The 12,839-nt window shown below is 41.5% G+C and overlaps 1 protein-coding gene across 4 annotated transcripts in view; it reads left to right on the top strand.

The window, feature by feature from the left end:
- Positions 1 to 12,839, top strand: part of LOC109414804 (uncharacterized) — a 240,542-nt gene that overhangs the window by 151,978 nt on the left and 75,725 nt on the right. For all 4 annotated transcript variants that reach the window (XM_062842148.1, XM_062842150.1, XM_062842147.1 and 1 more), the window contains one exon: positions 5,224 to 5,574. In XM_062842148.1, coding sequence (XP_062698132.1) covers positions 5,224 to 5,574 — 351 coding nt within the window. The remainder of the gene's footprint in view (positions 1 to 5,223; positions 5,575 to 12,839) is intronic.

Raw genomic sequence — 12,839 nt, forward strand, 5'->3', positions numbered from 1 at the left:
CAAACAAAATTGTATTGTACTGAGCCATCTCTAGGGGTGGCAAAGTATCTAACAAATCTGTCAAAGCAGAATTGCAGCATGCTGGTCAAAGCATTGACTGGCCACTGCCGACTCAGTTATCACATGGCGAATATTCAGCAAGCTGATTCATTTGCATGTGATAGCTGTGAATCCGATTATGGAACTTCGTATCATTTGATATGTAACTGTCCAGCTTTTGCGCAATTGCGTTTCCGAGTACTCGGGAAACACTTATTAAGTGAAACTGACTTCAGAAACCTGAATCTTCAGGACGTTCTGTTGTTCTTGACCCGCTGTGGTAAAGAGCTATAGGCTCTCTTTACGCTTTATGCATTATCACAGTGCCCTTCTCAGGGCGCTGTTCGAACCCATTGTGGCACGCTTATGCGTTATTACAGTGTCCTTTTCAGGACGCTATGTGAACCCATTGTGGCACGCTTTTGCGAGTATGACGATCCTATTCCCTTACCTGTCCTTTCCCATCTCCTATCCTTTCTCCTTCCCTTCTCCGTCAGGTAAATGATGAATAGGCTCGTGTTCATGGCGATGGCACAAATTTCCCAAATGGAGGAGAACGTGCCTCTAGAGCCGACCTACTGATACCTGATACCTGATACCTGAGATTGGGTCAAGCAAGTTATCTAGTGTACAAAACCTTAACTAAAAATTCAACTTGTTATACAGTCCCCATTTGACTTTAAAGTCGTGCCATGTTTACCGTACCTTCATAAAAGCACGCTTTTTTCGAAAATATGTCGTCGAAGTGTCAAGCGAGTGTGTTCATATGTTTAGTGCCCAAAATCATTTATAAAAATACACCCATGCGTTTGGATAGCTTTTCTAATCATCATCTAGCCTTTAGTGTACTGCATATTCATTTCAATGTTATTGCGAGAGAGGGTCTAATAGTGTGAAATGATGTGTAACATAATATTTGAACGACCCTCTATCTTGAGAGGCCAATGATCATGTACATAAGAGCTAATAACGGAGGGTTTGGTTAAACATTTCTTATGCAGTATACTAAAAATATCATGTTTTTTTTTTCAATCAAACTTTCAATGCGTCCCTCCCTCATTGTAATCTTGCCCCTCCTCTTTTGGAGGTTGAAACTTTAAATGAGGATGATTATGGTGGCTAAAAATGGCGATACAACATACAAACGTTATTTCATCAAATTTCAACCATTTTTTTCGGTTGTATTAGTCCTTTTAGGTGGATTTATCATCTTTTTAAAATTAGAGACGAACCAGCCAAGGGCTGAAAGTCTCTCAAATAAAGATAAATCAATCAATCAATCTTTTAAAATTACCTAAGTTTTTATTCGTCATGGTTACATTGTATTTTAAATAGATTTACTAGATATGATCAATAAAATTAACTTATATTCTTAGATAGGCGACTTTGAATACTTTGACCCATTCTCACCCCCTCTAAGGGGTGAGATTGGGTCAATTTTCAATCATTTGTAGTTTAGTAAGTAATTCATATAATGTGATACTTTTTTGCTAAACTATCATTACTACATAGAAGAGTATACATACCAAATAAAAAGTTATTCCGACTTCAATTGCATTTGTTATTTAACAATTAATCTTTGAGTATCCTTTTTTGACCCATTCTCACCCCCAACGACGGTACATGTGATATATTTCAATGGAAATTGCACAGTATTCTTTGTTTGGGTTGGGGCTATTAGATAGAAATGTCTCATATCCTTTCACAGCTGCAACATAGATCTCTAGGTTATCCAAACGTCCAGAAGTTTTGAACTTTGTCTACTGAATACAAATAGTTGTGTTTACTTTTTAAATCACTTAAACTTGATGAGTTACATTCAAATATACATTTTGAAACATGAAATATGACCTGGTGATGTTCTAGGCAACTTAAAATAGCTCTGGAGTTCGGTTTGTAAGGCCTTTAACTGTAATAGTATATCAAACTAATGTATGAATGTCAGAACTGATTTCATTAGATCCATACATGTAATATGAAAGACTAACTGCACATCAAAGGCGATACATTAAGCCATCCAAATCATTCTAGAGTTAAGGCCTTTATATCTACACCCATAATAAAGCATCGGGTGCATTTCAAACTTGGTATAGTGCGTTTCGGTAGTCATAGAAGATCAGTTGAATCATATGATACTTCTACACATCATAGAGGCATCCTGGATTATCCGAACTATTCTTGAGTTGAGTTGAGTTGAGAATTATGTTTTGAATTTGAAATGCTATATCTACAGAAGTGCAAAAACATCAGAGTTTGCCCATTTGATTCATACACATAGTGCAAGCAGGGAGAGAAGTTTCCAGAGCATCAGAGATATCTGAGGTCATCTTCAGTATTATGTGGTTAAGAATTCAGATCTACATATGTGTTCACCTGATTTAGAGATCAGTGATAGATTCCTTCTTTGGTATTAGGCAAAGCTAAAGAAATATTAATAAGATTTCTTCTGAATTTTTTTAGCGCATTCATTGAAAATGCCTTGTACCCCACAATGACCACAGTTTATGGATCACTCAATTGATCAACATGGTGATTCATTAATATTGTACAAAATTACGGTGATTCATCGGTGTGGGGTCACTGTACTTGTGAACACTTATTACAAGCTCTTAGAAAAATAGGATATTTATTAGAAGAGTTTTGGCAGACTTGTTCAATGACTCTTATCGAATATCTGAGACGGTTGTTGCTGGATTCAAGGTGAACTCGCTGGCTAGAATAATAGAAATTTTAGTTTCAATCCCTTGGAATACCTTACAATAGTTCAGTTGTTCTAATCAATACGAATTATTTTTCATGAACTAGGTAATGAATTTAAATTTAAACGTAAATATGCAAGACTTTTCTGAAGTGCTGCGGTGCACTTGTTTTGGCTTCGCGGTCGGTGCACCAAGTGCGCCACGGTGCACGATCTGAAAAACCCACTGATCTAAATGGAAGTGAAGTCATATACAATTCTTGTTGCGTTATACATGTCAGAATAATTTAGTTGAAACTTTGATATACCCATTCAATTGTTGGCTGGGATTGATAGAATATCCTGAAGATTGCAACAGGGATTCCCTCAAGATTCTTCCTGAGTTTTCTCCTGTGGTTCCTTTGGGAATTTCTTCAATGGCTTTTTTTTGGAATTCTTTATGTGTTTTATCCAGGGATCTTCTGGCCTCCCATAATAGATCCCTTTCAAGATTGTTCAAAGAGTTGCTTCCGTATTCCTTCATTGAATTATCCCGGGCTTGTTTATTTGATTCGTGTCGGGTTTCCTTCAGGAATTCCTCCCGAGATTCTTTTAAGGATTCTTTCAAGGATTCCCCGGATTTTTTTTCACTGATCTTTTCAGGGATTTCTCCTACGATTTCTTCATTGATTTTTCCCAGATTTTCATTTAGGGATTGCTTCCACGATTCTGACAAAGATTTCTCCCGAGGGGTATTCTTCCAAAAAGCTTTCAATGATTCATCCAAGAACTCACATGTATGCAGTGCATAGAGTCTGTACAACGACTATGTTGTGTTCACAATATCTGAAAATTTTAATGTGAGCTTCCCACATTATGCAATACTTCGCCTCACTTTGCCTATGGTATAAAGTTAAGTCAACATGAATACTAAAGATTTTATTAATGGATCGCATAGACCGCCACCTAGCGATAACAATCCAAAATTTTAGATGTCTGCATGCATTTGGCCAAGTTTTCCCATATTAATTTCAAGCACTTTAAGCGCCTCCTCAGACTTAAGGTGAAACTGGAAGCATTTCCTCATTTTTGTTTTTTTTTTTATTAAATAATGGAGCAATATTTTCCAAATCGGTTTTCATGCACATGTCGAGGAAGGATCAGGGTATCTCCTGATTTTTTCCCTAGTGGAAACTGTACCTGGATCCTTCCACTGCATGTGTATAAAAACCGATTTTGAAAATGTTGCTCCTTTATGGGTAGTAAGCAGATTGCGAGAAATTTTTTGGCCTATCTTGATGCGTGAAAAATTCAGGCAAGAAAGGATTAAAATATTACGTTCAACTTTTTTTGGGGAAATTTGGACCCCCCCCCCCCCTTTGTCACACATTTTCCGTATACCTAATACCTAGCCTAATACACGTACTGTCACACTTTTGAGAAAGTTGTTCGAAATGTATGTTTTTCATATAAATGTGAACAACCCTAGTGTGTGCTCTTTTGACTGTAGAATTGTCAATATCGCTCCGATTTTTATTCAAATTCGACAGCGTTCAATTATTATTATATATATTTTCAATCAACGTTTTATTTGAAATTTATAGCAGTTTGAATATCGCAATACAATAAACCATTTGTGCTTAATCAGACTTTGTGTCACTTAAAAAACTGTAATAATAAATTTTTACACAATATTTTTACATGCGTACTTTACAAACAGTACATTTTCATTGAAACCGGTTTAGTTTTTCTACTTCTATTTCTAAAACATTAAAAATGTGATTTATTTTTTGTTTCATTTACTCAAAGATCCCAAACGTGAGGTCTTGCTTCAACTTTATCTCCGCTAATAGGTACTTAATCGATTTTGATAAAAAAAACGTTGAGACGAAACATCCAACGGCCAAACAACCAACAAGATGAATTCAATTCAACATTTCCAGGATATCTCTATCTTTCTCATGCCCTCAGTTTCTTCTATTACTTTTGATAGATGTTCACTCAAATTCAAAAAACCCGCTCTATTTTAACGTTCTGACCACCAGCACCATATGATGATTGTATGTACTCACGCGAGCTTTTTTAACGAGTAACAAAATGCGTGACTACTGAGAAGGGTTTAAATTTACCGGAAATGTTTTCACGTGTTTATATTTATTTGGTGCAAACAAAGAGATGGTCTTTGAGTAAAGAAACGCTTTAAATTTTAATCGGTTAATAAAATATGACCTCGTTCTTGAAATAAAAGGGATTTTCATTTATGTTTCGGCTGTTATGAAAAATGCATTGTGGGAAACATGTTCACTAGCTTACACCACGTAACTACAGACGGTCTCATGAATGCCGTATAACTGTTTGATAAACCTCTTGTGCGCCTGACAATTGGAACTGCCATCTAATGCAACCACCCCCCTGCTTCATTGGCACTGCACTCGGCTGGACCACTGCCGTCCATTAAAAATTCATTCGTCCAACCGCTACCGCACTGTCCGCTAATCTTCTTCCAGGTTTTCATCCTGTGCAACATTCCCCGCCGGTTGGTGGTGACATTGTGGGTCTACTTCATCCTCGGAGCACTCTGGCTGGCTGGATCCACGGCGTACATCTATCTGCTGACGTTGAAACATTCGTACGTCATCGCCCGGCTTCCCTCCCGGTGGAGCTCGTGGGATGAGCTGGATCCCACCGACCGGGACTATGTTCGAATTTTCCTATGTGTCGCGCTGTTTTTTCACGACCTGGTCCAGGTCGTTATCATCATCAGCTACAGTCTTATGTGCTACTTGCTGCGCTGCTATCTGGTGGGACTGAAGGAAAAACTGCTGCTGCACACCATCGAGCCCCTCAACTGGATGCGGGTGAGTATTAACTAGTTTTTTTTTATTCGGGAATTACTGGGATCCATTAGTAGGACTTAATTTTGTACCGTACTCTTTTTTATTGAAAATTATGATTACTCTGAGGATTTGGTTTATCTCTACAATTCATTAAACTTATTTGATGCCTGCGAAAAAGGATTGTGTTTTTTTTTCGATAAGTTTGAATCCAACCGTTTTTCGAGGACTAAATAATCCATTAAGCTTACTAATGCATCACTGCCGCAGTGTACGGTTTGGGTCAAAAATAACCCTTATGCACAAGAAGGGTTAAGTAAAGATGACGGAAATTGATCTGCGGTAGCACTTTGAGAGCGACATTCAAAGTAATCATCGCTAGGAAGTGTGTTAACAATAAATATTTCAATTAATGCTTTTCTTATGAATGAGGCAGATTACTTTTAACCTCCACTACTCCGTTGGGTGTTCAATTTTTGGTAAAGTGCTGCTTGCACCTTTCAACCATTTCGGTTTCGTTTACCAAAAGGCTTATTTCACAAACTGTTTTCCTTTTTAAATCTAACAGTTCTTCTTCTCCTTTTTCTTTTTCTTCTCCTTCTTCTTCTTCTTCTTTTCTACTTCTCCTGTTCTTCTTCTTCTTCTTCTTCTTCTTCTTCTTCTTCTTCTTCTTCTTCTTCTTCTTCTTCTTCTTCTTCTTCTTCTTCTTCTTCTTCTTCTTGGCATGACGTCTCAACTGGAACAAACAGCCTCTCAGCTAAGTGTTCTAAGAGCACTTTCATAGTTAAAAAAACTGAGAGGTTCCTCTACCGATGATCATTTTGCATGTGTGCACGATATCGTGTGGCAGCGGCAGGCATGAAGGTTTTCCATGCTCAAGGTCCATGGCCTTGCTCAACAAATGACAAATTTTGATTTAAGGCGAAACTGGAAGTATTTCCTCACTTTTTGGTTTTTGATTTTTTATTAAATAACGAAGCAATATTTTCAAAATCGGTTTTCGTAAACATGTGGAGTATGGATCAAGGTTTCTTCTGATTTTTTTTTTTTTGTGGTGGAAAATGTTTTTCGTTTTTGCAGAAACCATTTTTGAACATAATTTCACAAAAAAATGGTTTCTGAAAAAATGGAAAATATTTTCCACCACAAACAATTCAGAGGAAACCTTGACCTCTACATGTGTACGAATACCGGGCTGCAAAACGGTGATTCGATAAGGAGAGCGTCCAATATAGCTCTGATCCTCACAAGTTCCTACCTCATACTTCCACGGGTCAAGCGATGACAAAGACCGCCAGCTAAGAGTTGTGTGCTTAGCTGGTAGTGCAGCCTGGGCACTGTTGTCCTTCTGACTTCAACTAGATTGAGGAGGTACGATCCGAGCGTCTGTTCACCAAGGAGCTGCGGCTCAAACAGCGTCTGTTCTGGCATCCAGCGGCTGAGTAAGAAACGCTGCACCACGCCCAGCTAGATCCAAGGTGGTAGCCCCATCAGCGTGGTCGTCCCAGTGTTGGTTGGGACGTTAAACAGAACTGGCACGATGGCCCTCCGGCGAGACAGGAGTGTTGGCGTAGGCCCAATAAGCCACCCGTAAAAATCCCCATTGCGAATAACATAGGAGAAAATACGGCTCGATACAATCGGCAAAGACCCACGCGACGAAATAAGGACTACGATTGGAAACTTGGAACATGGAATTGCAAGTCACTAGGTTTCGCAGGATGTGACAGGATAATCTACGACGAACTACATCCCCGCAACTTCGACATCGTGGCGTTGCAGGAACTTTGTTGGACTGGACAGAAAGTGTGGAAAAGCGGGCATCGAGCGGCTACCTTCTACCAAAGCTGTGGCACCACCAATGAACTGGGAACAGGATTTATAGTGTTGGGCAAGATGCGACAGCGTGTGATCGGGTGGCAGCCGATCAACGCAAGGATGTGCATGTTGAGAGTTAAGGGCCGTTTCTTCAACTACAGCATTATCAACGTCCACTGCCCACACGAAGGGAGACCCGATGACGAGAAAGAAGCGTTCTACGCGCAGTTAGAGCAAACATACGATGGTTGCTCGCCGCGTGACGTGAAAATCTTTGTCGGCGACATGAACGCGCAGGTAGGAAGGGAGGAAATGTACAGACCGGTAATCGGGCTAAACAGCCTGCACGCCGTATCGAATGATAACGGCCAGCGATGCGTAAACTTTGCAGCCTCCCGTGGTATGGTACACACTTAGAAATTGTGAAATTTCCACGAAACGGAATCACCAAAAAACGTAAATGTTTTCAAGACTGAATCACAAATTGGACTCAATTTTACGCGCATCATGTAAGTGCTGGTTGGTTAACAAATCCGTTTCACCAGAAACGTAGAATCAGTATCACGTTCATCAGCCACCTTCCAACTCGGTGAAATAGCCGAGAGGTAAGAGATGTGGCTCATGATCAGGAGATCCGGAGTTCGAATCCCATGCATGACGATATTTTACTTTTTTATGTTTTATCTGTCAAATCGGTTCTAGCGATTGCTATAGACGCTAAGAAAAAATAAGTTTTATTTTGGGGTGTCTTGAAAGACGTAAATTTACATGTTATAACCTCTAAATTTGCGTTTTTGAAGATGCTCGTATATGTCAGGTTCAGGACACTTAAAATTACATGATATTTTCTAGGTGTGTAGTCCGAAGCACCTTCTTCCCCCGCAAAGATATCCACAAAGCCACCTGGAGATCACCCGACCATCAAACAGAAAACCAAATAGACTACGTTCTAATCGACGGTAAATTCTTCTCGGATATAACCAACGTCCGCACATACCGCAGTGCGAATATAGACTCGGATCACTACTTAGTCGCTGTATGCATGCGCTCAAAACTTTCGACAGTTATCACCTCGCGTCGAAGTCGAACGCCGCGGCTCAACATCGAGAAACTTCGTAACGTAGAAGTGGCTCAAGACTACGCGCAGCAGTTAGCAGTGGCCCTACCAATGGAAGAGCAGCTTGGCGCAGCTACACTTGAAGATGGCTGGAGGGACAACCGATCCGCCATAGGTAGTACCTCGGCTACAGCACTAGGCTTCGCGACTCCGAATCACAAACCAGTACGACTGGTATGACGGCGAATGTGAACAGTTGAAAAACGAGAAGAATGCAGCATGGGCGAGAATGCTGCTACACCGTACGAGAGCGAATGAGACACGTTACAAACAGGCGCGGAACAGGCAGAACTCATTCTTCCGGATGAAGAAGCGCCAGCAGGGAGAACGAGATCGCGAAGCAATGGAAGAGCTGTACCGCGCTAAGGACACACGAAAGTTCTACGAGAAGCTGAACCGCTCGCGCAGAGGCTTTGTGCCACAAGCCGACATGTGCCGAGATAATCACGGGAATATTCTCACAAGCGAGCGTGAGGTGGTCGAGAGGTGGCGGCAGCATTACGATGAGCACCTCAATGGCGACGTTGCAAGTACCGAAGGTGGCGTGGTAACGGATCTTGGAGTATGTGCACAGGACGAAAGACTTCCGGCCCCTGACCTCCAAGAGATTGAGGAGAAGGTTGGCCAGTTGAAAAACAACAGAGCCGCTGGAGCAGATCAACTATCAAGCGAGCTTCTAAAATACGGTGGAGAAACACTGGTGAGAGCACTACACTGGGTCATTACCAAGATTTGGGAGGAGGAAGTATTACCGGAGGAATGGATGGAAGGTATCGTGTGTCCCATCTATAAACAGGGCGACAAGTTGGATTGCGGGAACTATCGCGCGATCACACTACTGAGCGCTGCCTACAAGATACTCTCTCAAATTTTATGCCGCCGTCTATCACCGATTGCAAGAGAGTTCGTGGGGCAATATCAGGCTGGATTTATGGGTGAACGCGCTACAACGGACCAGATGTCCGCCATCCGCCAGGTGTTGCAGAAATGCCGCGAATACAACGTGCCCACACATCACTTGTTCATCGATTTCAAATCGGCATATGATACAATCGATCGAGAATAGCTATGGCAGATTATGCACGAATATGGATTCCCGGATAAACTGGTACGATTGATCAAGGCGACGATGGATCGAGTGATGTGCGTAGTTCGAGTATCAGGGACACTCTCGAATCCCTTCGAATCTCGCAGAGGATTACGGCAAGGTGATGGTCTTTCGTGCTTGCTGTTCAACATTGCTTTAGAGGGTGTAATAAGGAGAGCGGGGATAAACACGAGTGGGACGATTTTCACGAAGTCCGTTCAGCTGCTTGGTTTCGCCGATGATATTGATATTATTGCTCGTAAATTTCAGACGATGGCGGAAAAGTACATCCGACTAAAGAGTGAAGCCAGGCGAACCGGATTAGTCATTAATGTGTCGAAGACAAAGTACATGATGGCAAAGGGCTCCAGGGAGGAATCAACGCGCCCGCCACCCCGAATTAATATCGACGGTGATGAAATCGAGGCGGTTGAAGAATTCGTCTACTTGGACTCACTGGTGACCGCCGACAACGACACCAGCAGAGAAATTCAGAGGCGCATTGTGGCAGAAAATCGTGCTTACTTCGGACTCCGCAAAACTCTACGATAGAATAAAGTTCGCCGTAACACGAAGTTAACTATCTTCAAAACGCTGATTGGACCGGTCGTCCTCCATGGGCACGAAACATGGACCCTACGTGCAGAGGACCAACGCGCCCTTGGAGTTTTCGAACGGAAGGTGTTGCGTACCATCTACGGTGGAGTGCAGATAGAAGACGGAACATGGAGAAGGCGAATGAACCACGAGCTGCATCAGCTGCTGAGAGAACCAACCATCGTCCGTACTGCGAAAATCGGGAGGCTACGGTGGGCGGGTCACGTCATCAGGATGTCGGATAGCAACCCGACTAAAATGATTCTCGAGAGTCATCCGACCGGTACAAGAGACCGTGGAGCGCAGCGAGCTAGGTGGGTCGACCAAGTGGAGGACGATCTGCGGACCCTACGCAGAGTGCGGAACTGGAGACAAACAGCCATGGACCGAGTGGAATGGAGGCGGCTACTATGTACAGCAGAGGCCACCCCGGCCTTAGCCTGATCGGTAAGCGGTAAGTGTGTGCACGAAAACCGATTTTGAAAATATTGCTTCGTTATTTAATAAAAAGTCAAAAACCAAAAAAAATTAGAAAACCCTTCCAGTTTCGCTTAACGCCAAGAAATTCTCTACTTTCTCGAAACAGTTTTCAAAGTTTCAAGTACCTACTAGAAGAATATAGATAATTATCTCCATGTTGGTACAAAGAGAATCAAAATCGACAGCACGGACACAGAAATATCGTTCAATGAAATACAAGAACCACGGTGTAGATGTGCGTGGAATGTGTCAATAGCTGTTAACCACATCATTATTTTTTGGTTGCACATGCTCCAACATTATTTCCATACATAAGTGCTACGTTTTCCAAAAGAAAACTCCATTTAAAATATGAAGCCGTAACCCTAAATCTAGCAGTGAAATCCAGAAGAAAGACGTCGAGTTCGATGAAGCGGTTTGTCGATTCCATTGAATTTTCAGGCGAGTATTTGCGCTGCTTTATTACCAACTCGAACGAACATTCCTTCAGAGCCAGATGTCCCCTCGTAAAACTTTGATAGACCATCCAGCTGCTGGCTAGTGGCTGGACGAGCTTGGAGTTCGTCCACTACTACTGGCGGAGCAAGATTCTAATGCTGAAAAATTAATGACTTTCAAGCAGCTTAAGGAAAATGGATTCTCCCGATTCCGGACATGTCTTTTGTGCCGGAGCTGCTAGAGAAGCGAACGAAACTAAATTCAACCACCTTCTTCGTCCGATAGTTGCCCACTGTGCTGGGAAATGTGCACAAGCTACTGCTTAGTATGATGAGGGTGGGGTGAGTGCTTCCATTATATTCCCTCGAACGACTCATCAGCTAGCTTTCTGATACAGTACCGACGACTACCAACCGCTCCTCACCACGCTGCTTTCCGCCCCAGAATCGATCGTACAACGGAACTGCATCTTGTGTATTTATACCCATTTATAGCGTTTGATATATTTTGTTCCATTATGCGAACCAGTACGAAATGTATGTTTATTGTTTCCTCGTCCTTTTACGGATACTAAGAAAACTTCATTTCGTTTGACTGGTGCTGGTGCACACACAATCGGGCTGTTTTATCCAAAGACTCTGTACGAGTACGTTCTATGTTGCAAGATCTGAATCGAAAGTAGAATCTCCGCTCCTTGGATATATGACCGAGAGCGGAAATAAACTTTTCCATCGTCATTTATTTGCTCGGAAAACGGTAGTAAATTCATTTATACATTTTACACATATCCTATGGACGACGCATCTTCTTGAGTATCGTCGTTTGAGTTGCGCAAGTAGCTTTGTGATATGTGGGTGCACTGTTCAGCATCAAACGGTCATAAGTGGAATTATATGTTGCATTCCTCATTTTGCTTCGTTGAACAAACTGTTGCACGCTCGCATCCAATTGTCGAACAACGTGGATTCGTTATTCAGCCATTGCAAAGAAAATAATAACTACAAATACAATCTCTCTACAATCTCAAAAGAAATTCATAAAAATTCCCGAGCAGTAATACTTATGATTCTTATGATAGTACTTTCGTGCAAAATGTCATCCGCTTTTATAAAATCGTTTGAACTCTATCAGAGCTGATCTGATGCGAATATTTTTCGGGTTTCTTGTGTGCGATATTAGACCGACCCACACTTGTATGGTGAGAAAATAGTTATTTATGCAAGAAGTTGCAAAATGATGATTTTTTTAGCACGAGTTGTACATTTATCCAACGAGGCTTGCCGAGTTGGATAAATACAACGAGTGCTGAAAAAATCGAGTTTTGCAACGAGTTGCATATAAAGTTTTTTGTAATTACGAAAAACACCCATCGATTACCATCTTTATTTTCCACACAAACACATTCTTAGATAACAGGCAAGCGGGCTTCCACGTGCTTTAGTCTATTATCCAATCAAGTAGGGTAAAAGCTCCCTTAGTGGAGGTAGTACCAATAGTGGTGGTAGTGGCAATTTAGCACTATTTCGACCAAAAAGCTTGCAATTGACATTTTTAATAGATGCATCATACCTAACTAATAACATTAACTCCGTTTTATGTTCAGGATTTGGCGAAAAACCTATTTTGAATAATTATTTTCCTTAACTTTTTTGCTCCTTTGCACCTATAGTGGTGGTAGTGTTCCTATAGTGGTGGGTCCCATAAGAATTCAATGGGATGCGCCACTATAGGAACCAATGTTAAATTTTACCT

This window comes from Aedes albopictus, chromosome 3, assembly GCF_035046485.1.
Source record: "Aedes albopictus strain Foshan chromosome 3, AalbF5, whole genome shotgun sequence".
In the NCBI taxonomy this organism is placed as follows: domain Eukaryota; kingdom Metazoa; phylum Arthropoda; class Insecta; order Diptera; family Culicidae; genus Aedes; species Aedes albopictus.